This window comes from Pungitius pungitius, chromosome 8 (assembly GCF_949316345.1).
Source record: "Pungitius pungitius chromosome 8, fPunPun2.1, whole genome shotgun sequence".
In the NCBI taxonomy this organism is placed as follows: domain Eukaryota; kingdom Metazoa; phylum Chordata; class Actinopteri; order Perciformes; family Gasterosteidae; genus Pungitius; species Pungitius pungitius.
The window spans coordinates 14994078-15013176 of NC_084907.1; the positions used below are offsets into that span (position 1 = coordinate 14994078).

General features: G+C 43.1%; 1 protein-coding gene, 3 non-coding genes and 2 pseudogenes across 4 annotated transcripts; all 6 read left to right on the forward strand.

Moving 5' to 3' along the window:
• Positions 1 to 5: 5 nt before the first annotated feature.
• esyt1b (extended synaptotagmin-like protein 1b) lies at positions 6 to 18871 on the forward strand. Its single transcript, XM_037490187.2, has 52 exons — positions 6 to 1023; positions 1801 to 1842; positions 2743 to 2877; positions 2986 to 3059; positions 3166 to 3238; positions 3392 to 3481; positions 3649 to 3704; positions 6358 to 6478; positions 6616 to 6792; positions 6989 to 7071; positions 7290 to 7338; positions 7423 to 7512; positions 7593 to 7688; positions 8177 to 8248; positions 8334 to 8420; positions 8530 to 8679; positions 8838 to 8951; positions 9029 to 9205; positions 9317 to 9402; positions 9488 to 9536; positions 9642 to 9731; positions 9817 to 9912; positions 10009 to 10080; positions 10193 to 10279; positions 10374 to 10520; positions 10816 to 10916; positions 11000 to 11177; positions 11296 to 11472; positions 11585 to 11667; positions 11808 to 11856; positions 11942 to 12031; positions 12171 to 12266; positions 12599 to 12670; positions 13082 to 13168; positions 13258 to 13404; positions 13485 to 13603; positions 13871 to 13997; positions 14077 to 14171; positions 14301 to 14442; positions 15044 to 15220; positions 15310 to 15392; positions 15596 to 15644; positions 15749 to 15838; positions 16008 to 16103; positions 16192 to 16263; positions 16354 to 16440; positions 16541 to 16687; positions 16765 to 16901; positions 17090 to 17221; positions 17318 to 17420; positions 17663 to 17712; positions 18171 to 18871. Exons 1-52 carry the CDS (start codon positions 655 to 657, stop codon positions 18196 to 18198), a joined length of 5496 nt encoding a protein of 1831 aa, XP_037346084.2. The 5' UTR covers positions 6 to 654; the 3' UTR covers positions 18199 to 18871.
• Positions 3917 to 4035, forward strand: LOC134132311 (5S ribosomal RNA; annotated as a pseudogene).
• Positions 4375 to 4493, forward strand: LOC134132308 (5S ribosomal RNA). The gene has a single exon (XR_009956857.1). It is a non-coding gene; the product is annotated as a 5S ribosomal RNA (ribosomal RNA).
• Positions 4833 to 4951, forward strand: LOC134132309 (5S ribosomal RNA). The gene has a single exon (XR_009956858.1). It is a non-coding gene; the product is annotated as a 5S ribosomal RNA (ribosomal RNA).
• On the forward strand, positions 5348 to 5466 carry LOC134132312 (5S ribosomal RNA; annotated as a pseudogene).
• Positions 5806 to 5924, forward strand: LOC134132310 (5S ribosomal RNA). Its single transcript, XR_009956859.1, has one exon. It is a non-coding gene; the product is annotated as a 5S ribosomal RNA (ribosomal RNA).
• Positions 18872 to 19099: the final 228 nt, after the last annotated feature.

Here is a 19099-nt window from a genome sequence, read left to right on the forward strand (position 1 = left end):
CATATCCGCGTGGCTCAATGTGGAGAAAAGGTTGGTGTTGGTGCACCGTGGGAAGCAAGGCCCGGATCCAGAGGACCGGGGGAGAATGTCCGCTCAGCGATTTGTAAAATCAACTGCAGCGGCAGAAAGAATTTTCCCGGGGATTGTAGTGGGTTAACAACTCGACAGGAAGAAGTGACAAACGTGCACCGTGTTTATTCTGCGTTGTTGCGGTTTACAGACAGCAAACGTCGCATCGCAATAATTCAGTGGATAATGTGGATTTTCGATAACGTAATACTGCGGTAATAACAGTAATTACTACAAGCTGGAAGACTGCCTTACCGCAGCGGAAGAGTGTGTGTGTGTGTGTGTGTGTTCGAGGAGTGGGCGTGTTTTCATCCACATAACGGGACAGGTCGAAGGGGGGAAAGAATAGTCGAGACAGTTTTTCCTGGAACCGTGCTTGGTTAGCGAAACATCCAATTCAAACATTATCTAAACTACTGTAAGAGGCGGAGGAACGGCGAACTAGCGGGAAGCTCGCGAGCGGCTGCAGCCAGCGGACGTTCCAAATGAGCCGTTAAAGAGGAACGCGTCAAACCCTCCGAAGTACCCTGCGCGTACCACTGCAACGCGTTAAGTGATTCTGTTTCTTTTCGAGAGGACGCCGGGATGCAAAGCGACAAATCGGAGCCGAGCGAAGCCCGCGGCGCCGAGTGCGTGAGCGCGAGCGACCGCGAGAAGAAAGCGCTGCGGGCGGCGGCGGCGGGGCCGGGAGGTCCCGACCCGCAAGGGATCAGCGCGGTCGCGGTGCTCTGGACGTTTGGGAAATGTCTGGGCGCCTTGCTGCCCGTCTACCTGGCCGGCTACTACCGGGTCAGCACCAGCCTCCTGGTGTTCGGGATGATGGTGTACACGGGATGGAAGCATGCCCGAGAGGCCAAGGAGACGCGCCTGAGGTCGGCCATGCAGCTGCTCGACAACGAGGAGGCGTACATGTCCACGAAGTCGTTCAAAGGGAAGCGAGGCCTCCCCGAGTGGGTAAGAAACGAGGCGGATGACATGTGTAAACACACACACACACACACCAGCTTTTCGCCATATCCTCCCCCTGCGCGAGACGGGAAGGGTTGCCGTGACCCTGAAGTCACATGGTTAACAAAAACATTAAGATACAGCTTGCAGGTAAAAACTTGCAGTGGGTCCTAATTGAAACCTGCATGCAGGTTGTCCCTTTTCCACTTAATTCTGAGGCAATTCAGTTGCCAAATTCTGTAAACGTGTGTTTTCTAGTTCTATCAACAAAAGAAACTCAAAACTAATCCCTGGTGCAATTTTAACTAACGCTGGCTGGGGATTGAGCACAAAGTATAATAGCTTTGATTTGCAAGTTAGACATCCGGAGAGAATATGTACATAAAAGGGAATTGCTGAAACCCACATGGGCCTTTGATGACTCAGAACATCTGCCCACGCCCAAAGAAGGTTTCTGTGGAGACTCGTTTTAGCCTTCTGGTTTTATTGAGTGAGTTTAATTCCATCGTGAACACATTTCACGCGCTCATCTTATAAACATTTTCTGACACATGAAAGCTGTCATTCAACGCTATTTTGACATTTGAATTATTTGCTTTCCATTTTTCTTTTGGTAAAGGTTATAAAGTCGAAAACCTGGTTGAAAAAAGCCCTTTGATAATATCAACAGTATTATTGATGACATTTCCTGAAATAAATAAACTATGACTCACTTCCCAATCCTGTTTAGCAGGCCCTTTACATAATTTAAGAATCTGCGCTCATTATCTTTCTTTTTTTCAGGTCAGCTTTCCAGATGTTGAGAGGGTGGAGTGGCTAAATAAGGTAAATATCAGCCTTTTCCTATTTAACACAACGGCTACTTCGTAACAAACACTTGAGTGTCTCCTCTGTGGAGCCCGAAGCAAACCCACGTCTGTCTGTTCAGCTGTTGTGCTGATTGACACGTTGGGCATGCTAGCTTAATAGCTGGTGGCACTGCTGCTGTTTGCTGCCACGTCACAGAAAAGGCCACGCCCCCCGCCAGTGTAGTCTCTCTGTCTGTACTGCAGAGAGCAGGCCCACTGCCAGACAACCCTCTCAACATTTCCATTTCACTACAGGAAGGAGGAGCTGCCCAGCCCCCCAGACTTAATATAACTGCGGCCATTGTCCACAACCGCCTTTGCCTTTTTCCAAGGTTAGGCAAACTAATGAAGATATTCAGTTAGAAAAGCACTCATGCTAACAGAACCACGAGATCTAAGCGCCAGAGGGCCAGACAAAGCAGTGATTTGAGACTGGTAACTGGAGGGCAGGTCAGCAGATTGGCTCGTTGCTCAAGCTGCATCCCTCCCAGGAGCAGCCATGACTCACTCTCCACTTTTGCCAAGCTGAAACCAACTCTTTTTTTTTTTTAATTTTCCCTCATCGTCGAACAAACAAGCAGTTCTTCCGCCAATTGTTTACCAAAGGAATGAAGAGTACTGTACACACATGAACACATGAAGAGCAAATGATTCTTTGTGCTATGTGTAAGGCTCAGGTACTGGCAACAGCTGACAGTCATCCTTTTGTTGTTGTTGTTGATGGAAGCTGTGTTATTTGCTTGGCCATTTGAGACGGTGTATGTAGCTTCATGCCAACGTTTTCTCAAAGAAGTGTTCTCTGGTTGCATGTACATATCATAGTATGCATCTTAGACCAAAGATCAGACTATAACCACATCCTTGTTGGCCTGCCCAGGTGATGCATCAGGTGTGGCCATTTGTTGGTCAATACCTTGAGAAGCTGCTGGTGGAAACCATTGCTCCATCTCTCCGAGCCCAAAATGCCCACCTCCAAACGCTCAGTTTTACCAAAGTGGACATGGGAGACAAGGTGAGGCCGTTTATAGCTCAAGTAGAATGTGCCACCACAGTAGAGATTCACACACATGACGCATGTTGTTTTTAATGTGCTAAAAATGGTCTCATCTGTTTGCTGCAGGCCATGAAGGTCGTAGGGATCAAGGCACACACTGAGAATGACCAAGGACAAGTCCTGCTAGATCTGTATATTAGGTGAATACTTATGAACATATCCCTGGATTTGGGAACATCATTTACTTGGCAGCACAACTCTTAAAAGGTCCTACCAGTAATTTTTTATTCTCCATTATATCTTCAGCTATGTTGGCAATGTGGAGATCAATGTTGAAGTGAAGAGATACTTCTGCAAAGCTGGGGTCAAAGGAATACAGGTCAGTATTCTTTTAATATTAAAAGTATTCTATTGATTTACAGAGTAGTATGCTATTAACACAAAGATGTTGTCTGTTTAAATGGATAGCACAACTCTGTCAGTATTGATCCATGTTTTTCACAAACACCCGCTGTTGCTCCTCCGTCCTCAGCTGCATGGGATGATGCGGGTGATTCTGGAGCCCCTGATCGGAGATGTTCCCATCGTGGGTGCGGTCACCATGTTTTTCATCCAGCGGCCTGTACGTTCATCCCCTTTTTGTCCTTTTTATTATCGCTTCTCAACCCCCATTCCTGTAAATATCATGTTTCTCGTTGGTATGTCCGATGCCTTTCATCCTACCGATTTCACGTCAATCCTGATTGATTCGCTATACACAGCACATTCCTTTGTGTTGTCTCTTACTAGAAACTGGACATCAATTGGACTGGACTCACTAACATGTTGGACATCCCTGGACTGAAGTGAGTCATACTGAAATAATCTTTGATTGGTTTACAAATGAATTATACAGGTGCTAACCAAACATGTTAGATTTACCAGTGAAGAAAAGTAAAGTTCCCTTCAGGTTTTAGGAACCTCTCTTGCCAATGCTAAGAACTGCTTCAATTTTAGAAAAAGAAACTTCTGATTATCTTTGACACGTTTTAAAGGATTAGGAAAAAGATAAAAAGCAGCTTACAGCCATACCCCTCTGGTTCCGCCCGATATCGTCTGATCTCGGAAGCTAAGCAGAGCGGGGCCTGGTTAGTACCTGGATGGAAGACCGCCTGGGAATCCCAGGTGCCGTAAGCTTTTTCACTTCTCTCTCTGAAAGCCGCCCAGCGCCGTAGCTTGTACACCTACACAATTGTAAAAAGTTTATCACATTGTAGAAGAGATGCAATAGGAAGAAGATGAAAGGTGGCTTACGTCCATACCATCATCAGGCCATTTGAGGTGGCGGGGACTGCAATGGCCATCCACCGATTGGCTGGGACTCCTGGGTGGGTCTTCTCTAGTCCATCCAATTTTCGCCATAGGATGTCACAGCCTTCTTTGCATACCCTTATTTAACCCACACAAAGATGCCAACGGCAGGCGTGACATAATTTTTTGACGCATTATAAAGGATTAGGAAAAAGATAAAAAGCAGCTTACGGCCATACCTCTCTGGTTCCGCCCGATCTCGTCTGATCTCGGAAGCTAAGCAGAGCAGGGCCTGGTTAGTACCTGGATGGAAGACCGCCTGGGAATCCCAGGTGCCGTAAGCTTTTTCACTTCTCTCTCCGAAAGCCGCCCACCCCCGCAGATTGTACACCTTCACAATTGTAAAAAGTATTTCACATTGTAGAAGAGATGCAATAGGAAGAAGATGAAAGGTGGCTTACGTCCATACCATCGTCAGGCCATTTGAGGTGGCGGGGACTGCAATGGCCATCCACCGATTGGCTGGGACTCCTGGGCGGGTCTTCTCTAGTCCATCCAATTTTCGCCATAGGATGTCACAGCCTTCTTTGCATACCCTTATTTAACCCACACAAAGATGCCAACGGCAGGCGTGACATAATTTTTTGACGCATTATAAAGGATTAGGAAAAAGATAAAAAGCAGCTTACGGCCATACCTCTCTGGTTCCGCCCGATCTCGTCTGATCTCGGAAGCTAAGCAGAGCAGGGCCTGGTTAGTACCTGGATGGAAGACCGCCTGGGAATCCCAGGTGCCGTAAGCTTTTTCACTTCTCTCACCGAAAGCCGCCGAGCGCCGCAGATTGTACACCTACAAATTACAAAAAGTATATCACATTGTTGAAGAGATGCATGTTTAGTGTTGTTTTAACGTTGGATATGAAAGGAAATTAGACAATATTATCCAAAATGATTCCGTTTCATGATTGCTAAATTAGTGTTGATCAACATTTTACGATTGGCATACTATTGTTTGTAATTTAGCCGTTGAAATACAGGTGCTAACCAAACATGTTAGATTTACCAGTGAAGAAAAGTAAAGTTCCCTTCAGGTTTTAGGAACCTCTCTTGCCAATGCTAAGAACTGCTTCAATTTTAGAAAAAGAAACTTCTGATTATCTTTGACACGTTTTAAAGGATTAGGAAAAAGATAAAAAGCAGCTTACAGCCATACCCCTCTGGTTCCGCCCGATATCGTCTGATCTCGGAAGCTAAGCAGAGCGGGGCCTGGTTAGTACCTGGATGGAAGACCGCCTGGGAATCCCAGGTGCCGTAAGCTTTTTCACTTCTCTCTCTGAAAGCCGCCCAGCGCCGTAGCTTGTACACCTACACAATTGTAAAAAGTTTATCACATTGTAGAAGAGATGCAATAGGAAGAAGATGAAAGGTGGCTTACGTCCATACCATCATCAGGCCATTTGAGGTGGCGGGGACTGCAATGGCCATCCACCGATTGGCTGGGACTCCTGGGTGGGTCTTCTCTAGTCCATCCAATTTTCGCCATAGGATGTCACAGCCTTCTTTGCATACCCTTATTTAACCCACACAAAGATGCCAACGGCAGGCGTGACATAATTTTTTGACGCATTATAAAGGATTAGGAAAAAGATAAAAAGCAGCTTACGGCCATACCTCTCTGGTTCCGCCCGATCTCGTCTGATCTCGGAAGCTAAGCAGAGCAGGGCCTGGTTAGTACCTGGATGGAAGACCGCCTGGGAATCCCAGGTGCCGTAAGCTTTTTCACTTCTCTCTCCGAAAGCCGCCCACCCCCGCAGATTGTACACCTTCACAATTGTAAAAAGTATTTCACATTGTAGAAGAGATGCAATAGGAAGAAGATGAAAGGTGGCTTACGTCCATACCATCGTCAGGCCATTTGAGGTGGCGGGGACTGCAATGGCCATCCACCGATTGGCTGGGACTCCTGGGCGGGTCTTCTCTAGTCCATCCAATTTTCGCCATAGGATGTCACAGCCTTCTTTGCATACCCTTATTTAACCCACACAAAGATGCCAACGGCAGGCGTGACATAATTTTTTGACGCATTATAAAGGATTAGGAAAAAGATATATATATACTATATGTATATTACGGTGAGGGTTCACACAGTAAATATTATAAAGCCACTGCAGCGGCACATTTCCATCAAAATGATGTCTCTTTTTCTCAGTGTCAAGTCGGACAGCATGATTATGGATGCCATTGCCTCTTTCTTGGTTCTGCCCAACCGCCTGGTTATCCCCCTGGTTCCAGGCCTGCATGTGGCCCAACTACGCTCTCCTTTGCCCAGGGTAAAGCCTTTTACAGTAACTAGTACAATCATAGTAACTAGTAAATCCAACTACATATAGAGGAAGACTATTGTATCCTTTTCATATCTCAGTCAACACCAGTGCATTACATTTTAATCCCCCTTTTTATTTGTTAGGGTGTGGTACGCATCCACCTGCTGGAGGCACAGAATCTAGCAGCCAAGGACAACTACGTGAAAGGGGTTATTGCCGGCTTGTCTGACCCCTATGCCATATTGAGGGTGGGCCCTCAGACCTTCACCTCCAAACACGTTGACAACACAGACTCTCCCAAGTGGCAAGAGATTTACGAGGTAAATAGAATGAAAAGTCTCATGGAAAGCTTCATATTTGGGTCGTGGTTGCAACAACTCAATCATGAATCATTTCACTTTGTCCTGTATTTGAGGGAATGTTCATTTTCATTCATGGTCGCATGAGGCCGCAGCCAGCTTCCATACATTCCCTCTGTCAGTCTTCATGTCCTTGTGTGTGTGTCTGGTACATCAGGTTATAGTCCATGAAGTGCCTGGTCAGGAGTTGGAGGTGGAGGTATATGACAAAGACACAGACCAGGATGATTTCCTGGGAAGGTACATATGCATGTTCATGTCTCTCTTGAGGTTCAGCTTTGCATTGTCACACATTTGTCGTCATTCCTGGCCAGTTGGAGAAATGTACACTAATTCTTTATCAAGCATGTATCTGTACTTTTAACGTTGCATACAGGCTCTGCTTTCTATGTTATTTTCTATTGTTATTATCCTTTTCAGTGATACATTTTTTTTTTATTCTGTTCTCTTCTGTTTAGGACCAAGTTGGATTTAGGCATTGTGAAGAAATCCATAGTTGTTGATGATGTAAGTAAACATTATCATAAACAGTTTGAATAAGCCATTTCCTAATCTTTTGATCGTTAATGTATTCTTGTGACTTCTTCCCAGTGGTTCAACTTGAAAGAAACTCCAACGGGACGAGTTCATTTCAGACTGGAGTGGTTGGCACTGCTGCCTGGTACTGATCGACTGGAGCAGGTTTGAGTCAATTCATGCACTCCTCTGATGTATTAGCATCCCTCATACTGTAGAATCACGTGTTTGCAATTGTCTCTCAGATGCTGAAAAGGAACGAAAGCGTCACCAGCAAGACTGCGGATCCTCCTTCTTCTGCCATCTTGGTTATATATCTGGATAAGGCTGAGGCACTTCCAGTGAGTCAAATAGCTCGCGCTGCTCTGCCCACATTCGTGCTGAGCACAGAGCTGCTTCCTGTGTGTGGTTAAACTGGGGCAGAGCTGCAACTGCCAGCTGTCATGACATTCCACAACGTTGTGTTACCTCGGCCTCTATCTCTGTGCCCTGCACATTGCAGTGTGGTTAACTTCATCCAATGCTTGCATTCTGGGTCGATTCATACACAAAAGGAAAAATGGTGACAGAATCTTTTCAATGAAGCTCAGTCTTTGTCTTGGTGGTTCCTGAAATTGCAGACTTATACTTCCCAAACATACCACGCTGTGTGGTACTTCCTGTCTGTGTTCTGTGCTGTTGCCATGATAACCCTGTATTATTCAAATCAACCCTGTGTTGTCAGGATGGTGGATATAGTCTATGTATTGCTCTGCTTGTGGTTACAGTGCGCTACTTTTCACATGCCTTACTGTGTACTTATATTTTCCTGTAACTTTGTATCTTTTAGATGAAGAAGGGAAATAAGCAGCCCGATCCCATAGTGCAGTTGTCTGTACAAGACATCACTAGAGAGAGCAAGGTACCTGCTAAGAAAGAAACAATTATAATACTTGTAGGTTGTGTTCTATTTATTTATATTCAAATGCACACTATTTACTCTTCAGACTTGTTACACAACCATAAATCCAGAGTGGGAGGAAGCTTTCACTTTCTTCATCCAGGATCCACGCAAGCAGGACATAGACATCCAGGTAACCGCTCATGAGATTAGCTTCTCTGCACTGAACTTTGTGTTTGGTATTCTGATAGCCTAACGTCTTTTGCTCTTATTTTGGCTTTGCGTTGTTGTAAACACACCAGGTGAAGGATGCCGACCGTGTGCAGACTCTGGGCAGTCTGACCATCCCTTTGTCCCGTCTGCTGTCCAATGCTAATCTTTCTCTGGACCAGTGGTTCCAGTTGGACAAGTCTGGATCTGCCAGTCGCATTTATATCAACACAGTTCTCAGGGTAAAAGGCAACAAGACCAATTCACTAATCCTGCATCATGACAAATAAGTAAAATGAACAGGCACTGTTATTTATTGTGGAATCAAAAATGTGATCAAACTTTTTTCTTATGTACAGTGGTGTCCCTACAGTGTCATCTCTTTTCTTGTGTAACATAGGTCCTGTGGTTGGATGAGGAACGGGTTGCATCTGATGTGTCATCTACTGTGGAGTCTAAAATGTCCAGACAGCTGCCCCAGCAGACTTCCCCTCATCCTAGCTTTGCCACAGAGGTAATGGAGGACATTACACTTATGATTTTGAGTTAAAATGCACATTCTTAGTCTAATGTGTTTGCAATTTACTTTAGGGACTGCTTAGAATTCACCTATTGGCAGGAACAAACCTTGTCCCGAAAGACAACCTAATGGGAGGCATGGTAAAAGGCAAAAGTGACCCCTACGTCAAGATCAACATCAGTGGCGAAACATTCGTAAGCCGGGTTATAAAGAGTAATCTTAACCCTGTGTGGAATGAAATGTACGAGGTAAATAACATCATTCATTGAAAGTTAAATAATAATAACAGTCTGAAGTTCCCATAGATTTGTAAATTGCTTTCTGTCGTTTCAAATCTGAAATATTTCTTCACCCTTTAGGTGATTCTCACCCAGCTGCCTGGCCAAGACCTGCAGATTGAAGTGTTCGATAAAGACATGGACATGAAGGATGATTTCATGGGCCGGTACAAATGCTATAAATAATCATATTTTGAAATAAAATGTTTTGATCTAAAGATGAGTTATAAGCACAAATGTCCCAACATACAGGCTGAAGATCAACCTGAAGGACATCATTGACTCACAGTTCACTGATCAGGTGGGATGCTCCTTTCCAGACAAGTTGCTGCATGTTTAGCTTGTGGTCAGCATGTGGTCAAAAAGAGTGTAACCTGTGTTAAAATGATTCAAATTCTTCTCTCAGTGGTACACTCTCAGTGATGTGAAGTCTGGTCGAGTTCACCTGATCCTGGAATGGGTGATGGCAGCGCCACAGTCCGACAGATTGGACCAGGTTGGTATCCCCGGATTAAACGTAGATTGATGGACCATTGCTGGTGAACCTGTTCCATACTCACTGGTTCTTTCTGAGTCATCAGGTTCTTCAGTTCTATTCCCGGCAGTCGTACCAGAACAAAGCGGTTCCCTCAGCAGGCCTGCTGTTTGTCTTCATAGGGCAAGCAGACGGTTTACCAGTGAGTCTTTTCCTATTGACTTTAAGCAGGACGTCATGATTTGTAGTTATTGTTTGGAATACATATGCTTCTTATTGCCCATTTGTTTCTCAACAGGTCAAGAAGAGTGGTAAGGACCCAAAAGTAGGAGCAGAAGTTACCCTTGGAGCAAATTCCCGCAAAACAACAGTAAGGCCTCCATCTGCCTTTTGCTTGGAATTGCTTGGAGTTTAAAGCGACTTTGTCCTGATTTTAAGATGAGATCTGTCACTAATATTTACTGACTCTTGTCTGTCTGTAGGTGTGTGATCGTACCACAACACCGGAGTGGAATGAGGCATTCTGCTTCTTGGTTCGAGACCCCAGAGAAGATATTCTTGTTGTTAAGGTACGCTCGCTCCCGTGCAAAATCAGAGCCGTACAGAATACAGATGCAACATATAAATGCTACCTATGCTAACACCCTGCATTGTTTTCTCCAGCTCTCCCACAGCTGGACGTTGCCCATTGGTTCCCTGGTGGTTCCGATCAGAGAGCTGCTCTCTGAGCCAGAGCTGGTCCTGGACCAGTGGTTCCATTTGGATGGAACTTCACCTGAGAGTCGGGTTCTTCTCAGAGTAGAACTCAAGGTGGTCATTCTGTTTGAATTATTTTGTCCATTTGGTTTGTTGATCTCAATCTCTTTATTACTTTCCCTCTAAGTCTCTTTTCCTTTTTCTGTGCATCTAACTACAATAATATAACTATAGTCTTTATCTTCTCTATATTTGTATCTTCCCTGTTTTGCCGCTTCTTTCTTATATATATTTTTGTATAATTTATTTATTTGTCATAACGTTTTTGAAGTGGTTCTTTAATTGTTTATTTCTACTGATATTGACATACAATTAACAACCTTAAAACACAATTTTGACTCAACTGCAGATGCTGATCCCCCACAAATGTCCCACTACAACTGACAAGGTTATTGTCACTTCCGACCCTTCCCCTGCTTCAAGAAAACAGGAAATAGACACAGTGCTTAGGTAAGATAGTTCATCTAAAATGTTTGTCCACACTTTCCTTTGGCACTTTTGTCTTTTTTTTAAATTGTTACTCTTGGTTTTAGGTCAAGTTCAGTGGACGTTCCTCCTGTGGAGAATATCGCTTCCTCAGCAACCCTACATGAAAGTGTTGATGTAAAGAAAATGGCAGCGGATGTGACTAAAGATGAGGTGGAAGAACTACCAAGCCCTGCCATAAAACAACCTCCTCACACTTCCCCAGACTTCAGCTTTGCCAGTGAGGTACCATCACAGAATAGGGATCTTCAGGAGCAGATACATGCAACACGGCATCACACAATCATATTTAATTTGAAACAAATGCTATCAATATAAAACATTGAATAATCTCTTCCCGTAGGGGCTGCTGAGAATTATTCTGTTGGAGGCCCAATGTCTGGTGGCCAAAGATAACATGATGGGTGGTATGGTGAAAGGCAAAAGTGACCCCTATGCAAAGATCAATGTTGGAGGAGTTGCATTTCTGAGTAATGTGATCAAGGAGAATCTCAACCCAGTCTGGAATGAGATGTATGAGGTGTGTCTATATTGAGCATAGTTTAATATAAGATTGACAATACAACTTTAAGTTAAATTACTGGTTGTTTTTTTTAACTAATTTAACTGTTTTAACTATTGTGTTCTCTCAGGTAGTGCTGAGGCCTCAGGCAGGACAAGAGGTGCAAGTTGAGTTGTATGACAAAGACATGGACAAAGATGACTTCCTGGGCAGGTAAGGGCCAATGTGGATGTTTCTAGGAAAAAAAAAGTTCTTGAAATATTTCCTGTTAAAATCGTACATCAACTTCTAATGTATACAAACCTTTCACAGCATTAGCAAATATCAATAACAAAAGTTTTCATTCTGAGCAGATATAAAATCAGTGTGGCAGACATCATCCACTCTCAATACACAGACCAGGTCCGTATTGCTAGCCGTACTACCTTAGTAATTGCTGCAGTCTCATCGTGGTCTTTAATTCAGTACGTGTACCTTTCTGTTTCAGTGGTACACCCTAAATGAGGTGAAGTCAGGACGTGTCCGCCTGATACTGGAGTGGGTACCAGCAGTGTCGCATGACAACAGCCTGGACCAAGTTAGTGCCCCTCAATCAGGCTTGGATCTACAGTCTTTATCAATTTTGTTGTCTATTCCACAATGATTCCCTGTTTATTTCAACGTAGACATCGGTTCTGAGTCACTGGAAGTATTTTTCATGCGATTCTCTGCCGCAGGTGATGCAGGTGCAGTCTCTCCAGTCTTTCCAGAACAAGGCTGTTCCCTCTGCAGCGCTGCTCTTTGTTTATGTTGACAGAGCACACTCCTTGCCTGTGAGTTCCTTGTCATTTATCACTGAAAACACTATAACACGTGTGCTGTATGAATGCACACCAGTTTGGAAAACAGATGTAAATAAACAGATTCTGAAAAACTTGTTTGTGTGAGTCTTCACGGGATTACAATCAATTTGTTTAGTGAAATGGTTTGTTGCTCTGAGCAACAGTCATAATGTTGGACTTGTGATTTGTCATGTGATGCAATCATTCATAAATGTTTCATTTTTTTAAAGGAAAGAGAAGTTGGGTCTTGAATGGTGGTTGCTGTAATTAGAGTGAGAAAATACAAACTACTCACGTTATGTTTTATGTCTTTCTGTTTTCAGTTGAAGAAAAGTGGAAAGGAGCCCAAGGCTGGAGCCGAGCTGGTTTTTGGTAAAACCACCTACAAAACTAAGGTACAAGACTCATGATAAAGACATTGAACCACAATAGGTATAGTAACTAATGAACATTTCTGTCAATCATTTATCCAATAAAATGTCATTCTGAAGTCTCACTCATAATTTACCAGAAATACAACCAGTTTGTCAGCAAATAGTTCAAAATGTTAGGGAATGGATGACTAAATAGTGGTATGTTTAAAGAAAAAGAACTTGGTCGCCTCCCGCTGGTGGCATTTAAAAAGACATAAGACGAGACGGTAATAGTTTCCAAAAACGTTATTAGGCTGTTCAAAAAACCAAGAGAAGCATAAGAGAAGTAACAACCTAATCAGATTACAATAACATGATATACATTGTTATTCTATGCCCAGTTTAAAGATCAACTCCTCGCCAAACTTTCCCCTCCTCTTCTTCCATCTGAAGGTATGTGACCGCTCCAGATCACCTCAGTGGGATGAGGCCTTCTGCTTCCGGGTTCGCAACCCCAGAGACGAGATGCTCATCATAAAAGTGAGTGTAGTGCACAACAGTAACTGAAGACTGCTGTGAGCTTCAGGAATATCCCCCTGACATCTGACATCATTCATGTGTCTCTGTAGTTGTCGAGCGCCTGGGACCAGCCAATGGGATCTATTGTAGTGTCTGTGAGAGAGCTGCTCTCTAAACCACAGCTGGTCCTGGACCAGTGGATGCCTCTGGATGGAGCCCTACCCGAAAGTCAGATCTTACTGAGGGCCGAACTCAAGGTAAGAGAGGACAGTCGCATGGCATTGTGAACGTTGTCATTGATACGCAGAATAGCCCAAAGCAAATGTGCTGTTTACAGGTCCTGAGCTCAAGGATGACTGAGGCTCCACAGCCTTCGGCTCCCGGTTCAAAGAAGGACAAGGCGGATTTTTCCACAGCCAGTGGGGACAAAAAAAGCTCAGAGCTAAAAAAAGATGAGTGAGTATTGCGTGCATGGTTTAATAATACACATAAAACTCTCAAGACTTTAACTTAACTTAACTAAAAACACATTTAGTGTATTTTAAATATTAAAAAAAGTTAATAATAAATACCAGTGTAATTAAAAAGCCTAGTGCCTTGCTGTTGGTAGGATGGACAGGCGAATGTGTACACATAAAAGCTGATATTCTCTGTTGTTAACTCCAGGGGTCAGGGGTCAGGGGTCGGGTTGTGGTGTTTTGTAACGGCAGTGTGTACTTTCAGATCGATTGCCGTATCCAGCCAGTTTGAACACTCCGAAGCAGCAGATGCTGCGGCCCCTGCAGAGGACGCTGTTCCCGCTGAACCAGCTGCCATTAACACTGAACGTGATCCCTCCCCTCCTGCTGCGGTGAGTCATTATAGTCATTTGTCACCATGTTTAACCTGCCTTTTTACACCTTCATGACCTTTTATGTAATTGTTCCCAGCGGGAGGAGGAGCAAACAGATCCACAAGAGCATCCCACAGAGTCAGACACGGGAGCTAAAAGAGACCTTGAACCGCAGAAAATATTAACAGCAGGGTGAGCTTCAGTCACAGCAAATTAAAAAAAAAAAATTCTTGTACCCTTTATTGTTGCATCAAAGATCCATAAACTTGATATTTATTACAGGCCTTATAAGAATGATATTTGCATTTCTGCCCTGTGCAGCACTGGTTTAGGAAACCTTGCTCAAGCCACAGTGACTTGTCTTCCCACTGACGCCGTGGGGCCAGCAGACCTCACAGAAATCCCCAAAGCTAGAGAAACTCTTCAACCACACACAACCCCCCAAAAGGACTTTGGCAAAGAGGTGGGTTTATGCCTTCATTCTCAGGGTAAAGCTTAAATAGCTAGCTTCTACCAACCAAACAGTAGTATTTGTCCTTTATCACTACCTCTTAATGATTTTGTATGATTGTATTATTGTTGTGTCTGGATCTGGGTTTTCTAAATAACGTTTATTTCCAAAAACTATGAATGTTCCCCTTCCTCTTGACTTTAAATGTTCCTCTGGAAAGTTTCCTCTGCTGATTTGGTGGATCTGGTGTGAGTTCTACTGAACTTCTACATAGGTACCTCTGTCATGCCAGCTTTAATCAAAAAAGAGCAATTTCCAGACAGGAGGCAAAAAAAAAAAAAGCCAACCGTTAAAACAATAAACAGAAGTCTGATAGAGACCTTTGGTACTTAGTGATTCAGTTTGTTATAGAGAAATAATTCTGAAATGATGACAAAAGTGAAGAAAAAGACTGTTTTCCAGTCATTCTTCTAGCTGTTGTGTGAGGGACACACACCTGATCATCCAGGTTGCTCTTCAATATGTATATTGTAGAGTCGCATTAACAAGCTACTATATTGAGTGACTCGCTTTATGTTTAGTAACATTCATGCTGCTATGCTCCATCGTGCAGGGGCTGCTGAGGATTCACCTGCTGGAGGCCCAGAATCTGGTCGCCAAAGACAACCTGATGGGGGGCATGGTGAAGGGCAAGAGCGACCCCTATGTCAAGATCAACGTGGGGGGTGTCACATTTAAAAGTCACGTCATCAAGGAGAATCTGAACCCAACGTGGAAGGAAATGTATGAGGTAGGTACTCCAGAGTTTAAGTTTTGCATATTGTTTGGATTTCAATGCGTCTACAGTGTTTTGGACTAAAGTGTTTTTATTTTTAACAGCTGGTTTTGCTTGAGCGCAGCGGGCAGGAGATCAAAGTTGAAGCATTTGATAAGGATTTAGATACGGATGACTTCCTTGGAAGGTATGTTTCTTACCGTTGGTTAATCTGTCACTTCTATAAACAGTTAGGATAAAATGTCAATGGTTATAGCACTGAAATGTAATAGAAATTCACCATGCGTGATTCAGCAGCTGCCAATCATCAACATCAACTGCATATTCTATTAATATACAGCATTTCCTTCAGACTTGATGTTAATCATTTGCCTCTTTCTATGTTCACAGATTCAGTATCAAGCTAAATGAGGTCATCACATCGCAGTACACGGATCAGGTTTGTCAATAACTCTTTCAAAATTTGAGATTCTGCCGTGTGATTTCTTAAACTGTGCACTATGTAATTTACTTCTTCTTCCTGTTACATTGTCCCTGTTGTAGTGGTACACTCTGAATGATGTGAAGTCTGGTCGGGTCCACCTGATACTGGAATGGGTTCCTACAGTGTCACATTCAGTCAGACTTGACCAGGTTGGTCCTTACTTTACAGCCCTATCACCCGTTGTTGAATCTCTTTAAACAAGCACTACTCGCGTGTCCATAACAAAGCAGCCTTTTAGATAATGCTGTCGAGGCACATTCCAACACGGAGGACACGTTCTTCACACAAAATAACACTCTGCTTTGCGCCGTGTCACAGGTGCTGCAGCTTCAATCTCTCCAGTCCTACCAAAACAAAGCTGTGCCCGCAGCTGCCCTCCTTTTTGTCCTCTTGGAGAGAGCACATTCTTTACCTGTAAGTCCCTGGTTGTTACATATATACTACACAATGACAAATGATTTCTCATATGATAAAACACAAATGCTTCTGTCTCTGTTGACAGTTGAAGAAGAGTGGAAAAGATCCCAAAGCAGGAGCTGAACTTGTTTTGGGTGAAACAACCTACAAAACCAAAGTGAGACTTGTGTTGCACGGTGCTCTATTGTCTGTCTGATAGATGCATTCTTTTTGTAACACCTTTATCTTATATATTTTTTCTCTTTAGCTGTGTGAGCGCAGCACCAATCCTCATTGGAATGAGTGTTTTTACTTCCTGGTCCACGACCCTAAACATCAGATGCTTGTAGTAAAGGCAAGACATTTTTTTTACTTTGATTCTGCATTTCACGTTTTACACCAGTCACAGTCACGTTGAAGTGAGTTATTCAGTCCCTTTCTTTCTGGCACTGCAGTTGTCCAGTGGTTGGGACCAGCCAATGGGATCACTGGTGATTCCTGTGAATGAGCTGCTTGCCGAGCCACACCTGGTCCTGGATCAGTGGTTCCACCTGGATGGAGCCACACCTGATAGTCAAATCCTGCTCAGGGCTGAACTCAAGGTGACAAACACAGCCGCCCTCAAACACACACACGCACAAAGTAATACAAATAAACAATGATACTTCCTATTCAATAGGTTCTACATTCCAAAATGGTGGATATGATTGGTCCGGGGACTCTGCCGTGTGTTGCCTCTGGCTGTGGGCAGGTGAAGTTGTCTCTCTCTTATGCCTCGCAGGAGAGACATCTCATCGTCATCGTCCATGCCTGCAGGTGGGCTTCAGTGTACTTTAGTCAGATTGTGTTCTTCCCAATGATATTGATATTTTAGCCTTTCTCGTGGTATTTTCTTGGTTTTGTATCTAGTTACTATAAACATGTGTAAATCTTTATAGTAGCATTGCTCACTTCTAAATCGTCTTACCACAGTTATTTAAGATGCTTTCTCGTTCTGCGTACAGAGGTCTGTTGTCTCAAAGTAAGGATGGAGTAGACAGCTACGTCTCCCTTATGCTGCTGCCAGACAAAAGCAAGGCCACCAAGAGGAAGACCGCAGTGAAGAAAAGAGACCTCAACCCAGAATACAATGAGAGGTAACATTCCTCTGCTGTTTTTATCTTAATCTCTCTTCAGATCTTTTTTTTAGTGTCAGCATTCACATTGAATCATCTTTGTTGATTTTGTTTAAGGTTTGAGTACAATCTGTCTGTGGATGAGATGAGGTTCAAACGCCTCATTCTATCAGTGAAGAATAATTCAGCCTCGTTCAGGAGCCGAGACGTCATTGGACAGGTCAGTCTGAGACCTTGAGAGGCTTACAAGTGACCATCAGGGTCTCCAAATGATGTCATACTGTGTGTGACTCCTCAGCTTGTTTTGAGATCATTTTGTTAGGTCTAAACCTGTGCAGATGTGCACAAGAGGTTCACTAATGCTAGGATGCCTAGCAACATATACATCTTAAGTGTTTTCAAATTTTCTTTCACGAAGATGTACGTACAGCTTAATGTTGACATGTCATTTGTATTCTTTAGGTGCAGATCGAGTTGGGCCAGGTTGACCTGATGTCTGGTGTCACAGAATGGTGAGTAGAGTAGACTGTTAGAAAGTCTGTTCATGTTATACTCCGATTTAGAGGGGACATGAACAATGGTCACAGTTTCCTCGCAGACAGAGGACAGGGGCTGTGGTCAGCTCGGATAATGTCAACACGTGAGCCTCTCCTTGTGCCGACCCGACCCATCCATATGCTCAGCTGAACCATAGTTCACTAAATGGACCACACTGCCTCCTGTGGAGCTTTGATTAGGATGAAGTAGTATGTTTACGTCAAAGAAACTGTTACAATTTGTAACATATTGAGTGTGCACTACATATATAGATAGCAGACAAGCTGATTGTCGTTCAGGAGCAAAATTGAGACATTTCTGCCTAGTACCTCTTAACCGTGGACCTGTTTTCTTCTTTTTCAATGTTAAATAATTGCTTATGATTTAACTCATTGTCAGTTTTCATTTGTCTTTGTCCTTCTATACATTTCAGGTTTACCCTGAAAGATGAAGCCGAATAGTTGTAATGCCCCTGATTGTCCAATGACGATATCACCACTCTACCTGGGGCTGCACCACTGCTGCAGCCCCCAATGATGCCTTCTCCTTCCCACAATGATGCCTTCTCCTTCCCATCTCTGCATTTAACGGCCTTGCCTGTATTCACACGGCTCCCCATGTATTACCATGTAGAATAGAATTGAACTACAATGTATATTCAGATATATATCAATAATCTCACCAAAGACAAGTATGCTGATGAAGCTTAGTTGACAAGGAAAGACTGACAGTTCAAATTAATTGAAGGTTATTTACTATATGAAGAGATAGTAGTTTGAAGTAAAAGTGTAGCAAGTGAAGGATGAACGGATCCAGAAAGAATAAAGTCATATTACATTGTTTTGTTTGCTTTTCTCAGTGTGAGAATCTCATCTGTCATCTGAAGTGCATTTTTGTTGGTTCTGTTCTGTCAGGCTGACTTCGATGTTATTTTATCTTTCACAGCGCATTGCTATGTTTTAAATTGCTTTTGAAAATTTATATATCATTGTTTTTTTTAAGACACATTTTTAGTTACTACTTCACAGTTCTGTGATGTTTGATTTTGTGTAAATCTGCAAAGATTTTGAATGAGATCCAATGTTGCTTGTTGAAAGCTGGTATGTCAAAAATAAACAGAATTGGCACATCTCACTTTTTATTTTCATTTTTATTAAGTTTTATCCACATTTTCTTCAACACATTGTATTACCAACTTTTTTTTATTTTCATTCTTTCCTTCTTTCTTGTCCGATACAGCAAAATAATTTGCTGATGTAGTTGATGACAAATATTAATTTTAAATGATACAGAAACAAACATCCATCATTCATAGACCAAACTGAATAATACATTCACACCATTAACATAAGTGCTTGGGCC